General features: G+C 46.4%; 1 protein-coding gene across 1 annotated transcript in view; it reads left to right on the forward strand.

The window, feature by feature from the left end:
* Positions 1–6,935, forward strand: part of LOC102769994 — a 31,623-nt gene that overhangs the window by 5,284 nt on the left and 19,404 nt on the right. Inside the window, exon 3 of the mRNA XM_006763542.2 lies at positions 632–869. Coding sequence (XP_006763605.1) covers positions 632–869 — 238 coding nt within the window. The remainder of the gene's footprint in view (positions 1–631; positions 870–6,935) is intronic.

The following is a 6,935-nucleotide window of genomic DNA, read 5'->3' on the forward strand; positions in this document are numbered from 1 at the left end:
AGCATCGGCCCAGGACTGAAAGGTCCCAGGTTTGACTCCGGTCAAGGGCACATGCCCAGGTTGTGGGCTCGATCCCCAGTGGGGGGCATACAGGAGGCAACCGATCAATGATTCTCTCATAATTGATTTTTCTCTCTCTCTATCCCTTTCCATTCCTCTCTGAAATTAATAAAAATATTTTTTTAAAAAGTCAAATTTTCACTGTTGAATCTAATACTACAGGCCTGTAGAAGAGGGAACCATCAAACCAGGTGTTGGAAGGCGGCAGGAGAGATCAGGGAGCGCTCTTGAATAGCATCATATTAACCAGTGATGAGAAGAAGCATGTGTGCTGTATTGGGGAATAGTCAGAATCTGGATAATGAAATATCCTACAATATGTTGAAAGATTGACCAGCTACATAAATCATTCCAGCTAATGCCAAACACACACACACACACACACACACACACACACAGGCCATTTGGAATAGATCAATTTCCAATTAGGAAAAGAGACAGAAGAATTCCCTATAGCCTGATTGCTCATAGCTAATGGAGGGCTGCATCGTACTTTGCCTTCTCACCCCTTCCATCATGCCTGATCTCTTCTCTGACTTCCTGTTCTCTCCACACCCTCTCCCCTCAACAGGTACCAACACATCTCAGCTGGTGGAAGGTTTGAACCCCTCGGCTTCCAGCTTCTGCCCAACCCACTTCCCAGTGCTTCTGCCAGGAGAAGGCCCTGCCCGAACCCTCTGCCTCACTACCAGGAGAAGGCGCTAAAGCTGGCCTTGTTGCCAAGTGCGCCCCTGAGAAAGGACCTCGTGAAGAACTACCAAACCCTGATAAAGGACCGCATTGCCTTGCCCCTCCACCATCTCTCCCAGGCACAACCCAGGAAGAGAAAAAGAAGACCTGAACACACCTGGAAAAGCCTGCAGATGGGTGAGGACCACGGTGGGGACACAGACCCCCAGGCTCCAGGGTTCTCAAAAAATGTACCTTAAGCAGGAAGCCTTTGGGTGGCTCAAGGACTCTGGCTTCGTAGAATGGAGCCTCTTCAGCTCCTCCCCATCTTTGTAGCCCAGGCTCCTCAAGATTCTACTGAAACGCTAAATTGTTACGTCTTCCTTAGAGGACTCTCTCATAGCAAGTGGGAGGATTGGTGTGTGGGGGTGGGGGGAGGGAGACAAGGAGAGCAGGGAGAGCAGAGGGGGGTTCCCATTCCCAGGGACAGAATGAAAAGTGGGGGGAAAGACGGTGTGTGTGTGTGTGTGTGTGTGTGTGTGTGTGTGTGTGTGTAGGGTTGGGGGGAGGAGGGAAGACTGTAAGAAATGTGGGTAAAAAGTTCCAATCCCATAGCCCACTGGAACAAGACTGGGATTATCAGAGTACAGGAAGGTTTTTAGGCAAAAATAACCTCAATTCCACCCCTCCATGGACCATTTGATGTCTGGAAAAAGACCGGAGGTGACTCTGCTGGGTTGCAGGTCCTACGCAGGGTTTGGGGGAGCAGAGGTCAGGCCTAGGCTGGTGCTAGAGGATGGAAGAGTCAAGTTTGAGGTAGGCTGACCAGGCCTCCACAGAGGGACAGGAGTAGAACAAGGCAAAGGTCGGGGTGGTTCCCCCAGAGCATTAGGTTAGGGCCTGTGTGCTGCAGTTGACCCCAGATTCCTCAGCTCTTACAATGGGGCACCAAGGACAAGTGGCCTAAAGTGGAAGCAGGCAAACCACATCAGAAAGGTGCTGACCCAGGCTGGGTGGAGGTTGATGGGGGAGGGCCTGCAAGGGACCTAGTGGAGGTGGCAGGGGGGAGGCAGCTGGGAGGCTGCTGAAGAGTCACCTCGTCTCTTCTTGTCCCTGTCATACCCCAGGTTGCTGATCTTCCCCAACTGGGCTTCTCTTAGCCTTCTGTCCATTGCTTCTTTGTCTCCACTTTTCTCAAGCCCAGCAGGCACCAGGGAATCAAAACACCAGCAGGGTTCTAGCCCTGGTTAACCAACCACTAACCAGCTATGTGACCTTTGGGAAGGTCATTGTCCCCTCAGGCTTTCAGTTTTTTTCATGTGCACCTAGGTGGGACTAGGGTATAAATCAGTGGAATAAATAAAATCACATAAGCGAAATACCTGCAAAGTATCCGACACATTGTAGATTCTCCATAAATAAAGCTATAACCATTATTCCTAGAATAAAAGAAAAAAATGGGCAGAATATTACTCATCCATAAGAAGGAATGAAGTACTACCCCTGGCCTGGTAGCTCAGTTGGTTAGAACATTGTCCTGCTACACCAAGGTTATAGGTTCAATCCCCAGTCAGTACACATATAAGGATTAATCAAGGAATGCATAAATGAGTGGAACAACAACAACAACTCTCTCTCTCTCTCTCTCTCTCTCTCTCTCATTCTGTTTCTCTAAAATCAATCAATAAATTTTTTAAAAAAGGAATGAAGTACTGATTCATGCCACAGTGTAAATGAACCCTGAAAGCATGCTGCATGAAAGAAGCCAGAAAAGGCAGCCTGTTGTATGATTCCATTTATATGAAATATGTAGAATAGGCAAATCCATAGACAGAAGGTAAACTGACAGCTGCCAGGTGCTGGGGAGGAGAGAATGGGGACTGACTGCCTAATGGGCTCAGGGCTTTCTTTTGGGCTGAAAATATTTTGGAACTAGATAGAAGTGGTGGTTATACAGCATCATGAATGAATGAAATGCCACTGAATTATGTTCTTTAAAATGGTAAATTTGATGTGTATTTCATCTCAATTAAAAATAATTTTAGGCACTGGCCAATGTGGCTCAGCATTTAGAGCACTGGCCCACACACCCAAGGGTTACAGGTTCGATTCCAGGGCACATACCTGGGTTGCAGGTTCAATCCCCTAACCCTGTCAGGGTGTATGTGGGAGGCAACCAATCAATGTGTGTCTCTCACATCGATGTTTCTCTCTCTCCTTTACTCTCTCTAAAAATCAAAGGAAAATATCCTTGGTTGAGGATTAACAAGGAAAATAAATAAATAAATAACATAATAATAATTTTAGCCTTAACTGGGTGACTCTGATGATTAGAGCATCATCCACATACACCAGGGTTCTGGGTTTTATCCCCAGTCAGGGCACATACAAAAATCAACCAATGAATAATACATAAATAAATGGAACAACAAATCAATGTTTCTCTCTCTCAAAGCAATAAACAACTTTAAAAAATAATTTTAATAAATAGTGTGTGTGTAGAGAGTTTCCAAATTTCCTTATAGTTCCAAATCTATAATTCTATTCAACCGACTTTCTCTTTGCCACCTTTCTCCATGTTATGTGTATGGGGGTGGTTGGACAGAAGCCAGGGGTGAAGGAGAATCTCCTGAGTACTCCAGGGAAGTGGGAATATACTCATTCTCCCCTCCTTGGATTAGGAATGGTGGTAGAAAGGAGGAGGTCCCTTCACCTAGGAGTCTAACATGTCAGAGCTGAGGAGTCCATTAGAAAACAATTGTTTAGAAGGTAAACCAGGGCCTTTGGAGAAGCAACTTGCTCCAGGCTACAAAGACAGGCAGTCCCTGACCTCCTGCTACAATAGGAAACACAGGGCTCTGAACTAGGACTCCGGGGCCTATATTGTCATTCTGCTTCTTAGGCTACTTGCCCAAGACCCAGGGTTTTGTCATCTCCACAGTGAGAGGCCGGGGATATATAAAGGGTTAATATGAAGACTTAGGAGGTGGAAGGAAGGAGGCCATTGGAATTCTTCAGAGAAAGCCACCTACTCTCTGACCTGGAGCTGGTGAAGAGCAGAAAGGTAAGCTGACTCCTGCCTTGGCAGACCCAGACCACCCCAGAGGCTGCCAGCCTTATGGCAGGACTTCTACCCCACCCACCACTTGCCTACTCTGCTCTCTGGACAGTGCCTCCTTCCTGCTGGCAGGTGGACTACAACATTATCAGGGGCTGACTTGTCTAGTTGCCAGCCAGAGATGCGGAAGCAAGACTCCTTAAATTCCTGAATGCCACTAGGCCATGGAGATCTGGGAGATAGAATTAGCTTCTGTCCATATGTCCTCCAGGGCCTGAGGACTTCTGTAAGGCAATCCCCAGCTCAGCCTGCCAGCAACTGTGAACACCCCCACCTTCCCACATACACTGAATATGGAGTTCTTGAAAGCCTTTGGTGGGATGGAGTTGGGGATTCCTGTAACCCGGGTCTGTCTTAAAGACCTGTTCTCTCACCACAACTTTTTTCTTTTTCTTTTTTTCTAGAGAGGAAGGGAGAAGATGTAACTAGACAAACAATGGGTTTATGCTGCCTGTCACTACTCGAGCCAATTAAGCACAGACAGGGTTGAATCATATATGAGCATTTATTCCAATATTGATGGCAATATGGGAGAGCAGCAGGTTGTCCACAAAATCTGCTCTGCAGCCCACCATAAGCCAGCCCTTATATAGGTAGAAATACAAAGGGAAGTAGGCAAAAGGGCATATGGGCAGTTTACAGGTATGCAAAGGGAAGGGGATCTTCAAAGGGCTTAGTGATATGCAAGCGCTGGGGTTACATGGGGAAACAGCCAAAGGGTAGGCCAAATGGGCAGTTAACAGATAAGCAGGCTCCAGATTTGCAAAGGCCTGCAGGTATGCAAAAATGGGCTGGGGATTCTGATTTCTGGCTCTGGTTTCTGCAACAAATGAGCAGCTAGCTCCAAATGGGGAGGGCGGGCTGTATTTCCAGGTGAAACTCCCAGGTCCTGAGTGCAGCTGTCAGCCAAGTTAGAATGTGCCTTCTTTAATCAGAACAAAACAATCATGGTTAACAGAGCATGATTAATATTTCTTACAATACTAGCTGGTTCCCCAACATTCTATTTCTGCCCCCTTTCAGAGAGAAGAAAGATAGGAACATCAATGATGAGAATCATTGATTGACTGCCTCCAGCATGCCCCACAACCCGGGCATATGCCCTGATCAGGAATTGAACCGTCACTTCCTGGTTCACAGGTCAGTGCTCAACCCCTGAGCTGGCAGGGCTCTCACCACAACTTCTGAGAGTAGATCTGAGAGGGAGGTAGGAATGGCATCCCCTCCTCCATATCCCCAACATCCCCAGAACACCACTCCACAGAACTTTCTGTGTTCTGCTGAATGCCACCAGCTTCATAGACCCTAATTAATCCCAGCACAAAGGCTTTCAAAGCCACTTCTGGGTCAACACCTTCCCTTCCACAACCTCACTTTCCCTAAGCTCAGGATTAGCATCATGAGCTGGGTTGCTGAGTCCAGTTCAGGTTCCTGAATTGCTTAGGGCCTGAGGAATTGTTGGGGGTCAGAGAGTGTTGGAAGCTGTGGAGGCCGGGAAACCATGGGAGAGATTCAGGGCCAGCCACTTGGCCAATCATAATCTTCAGTCCTCATTCATCAAAAATCCCCATTGCTCCTGGCCGGTGTGGTCAGTGGTTGAGCATTGACCTATGAACCAGATCACAGTTCAATTCCCAGTCAGGGCATATTCCTGGCTTGCGGGCTCGATTCCCAGTGTAGGGCATTCAGGAGGTAGATCAATGATTGTCTCTCATCATTGATGTTTCTATCTCTCCTTCTCCCTTCCTCTCTGAAGTCAATAAAAATACATTTTTAAAAAAATCCACATCCTAGCCGGTTTTGCTCAGTGGATAGAGCGTTGGCCTGTGGACAGAAGGGTCCCAGGTTTGATTCCGGTCAAGGGCACATGCCCGGGTTGAGGGCTAGGACCCCAGTAGGGGGCAATCATACAGGAGGCAGCTGACCAATGATTATCTTTCATCATCATTGATGTTTCTCTCTCTCTCTCTCCCTCTCCCTTCCTCTCTGAAATCAATAAAAATATATATTTAACTTTTAAAAAATCCTCAATCACTGCTCCCTGAAATGACAAGTCAGAACCATGATTCTCTCTCCATCCTGCCCCAAACTCACTTCCACCTTCTCCAGGACACTCTGGCCTCTTATTTCCACTCATCACTGACTCGATTGCTCAAGCCTTTTGTCTTCATGCTTCTCTTCCACCTTTGAGCTCTTTCCTCATTGTACTGTCCACCAAGCCACATACATTTACTCTTTTCATCACACCATGTAAGTAATTGTTGCTGCCTATTATTATATTTGGTGATTTTTGTGGCTATTCATGGTTGCCCATCTCAGGTTAGTTTCCTCCAACACACTTTCTGCAGGTCCCAAGACATACCCTTGCAAATGCCATGTGCTTGTAAGATAATGCTGCTGCATCTTGCCATTGTTCAGATTCTTAGGTGGAAGTCTTGATGGGCTTCTTTTAGCCCACCATCATTTTCACTGGATGTTCGCTGAACACTAACACGAGGTATCTATTTATATAAAATCCCTGGGTGTAACACCCATTACGACCAGGCTCGACCAGCCAGAAGGAAGTCAGTCCTGCAGGGGTCACCTTAGCAATGGCTGTGCCCTCCCTGAACTGTTTCCTGTGAGGGCAAGGTTTGAGGCAGGAACTGGCCCTCAGAGCATGGAGGCATATCTTTATAAAGTTTTAATACATTATATTAGAAGTCGTGGTGGTACTGTTTTACCCACAGCGTCTACAGGAATTGCTGCAAATTTACTTCTCGGTGGAAGAACCTTCCATTCCCAATATAAATGACCAATTCCATTAAATGAAACTTCAATTTCTAGACTCAATATAAACAGTGAAGTTGCTAAAACTATTAAAAAGGCCCAACTTCTCATTATTGATGAATGCATCATGGCATCCAGTCATGCTATAAACGCCATAGACAGATTACTAAGAGAAATTATGAATTTGAATGTTGCATTTGCTGAGAAAGTTCACCTTCTCAGAGGGGATTTTTGAAAATGTCTCAGTATTGTGACGCATGCTGTGCGATCAGCCATAGTGCAAATGAGTTTAAAGAACTGTAGTGTTTGGGGCTGTTTC

The sequence above is a fragment of the Myotis davidii genome, unplaced genomic scaffold (assembly GCF_000327345.1).
Source record: "Myotis davidii unplaced genomic scaffold, ASM32734v1 scaffold1219, whole genome shotgun sequence".
Classification (NCBI taxonomy): domain Eukaryota; kingdom Metazoa; phylum Chordata; class Mammalia; order Chiroptera; family Vespertilionidae; genus Myotis; species Myotis davidii.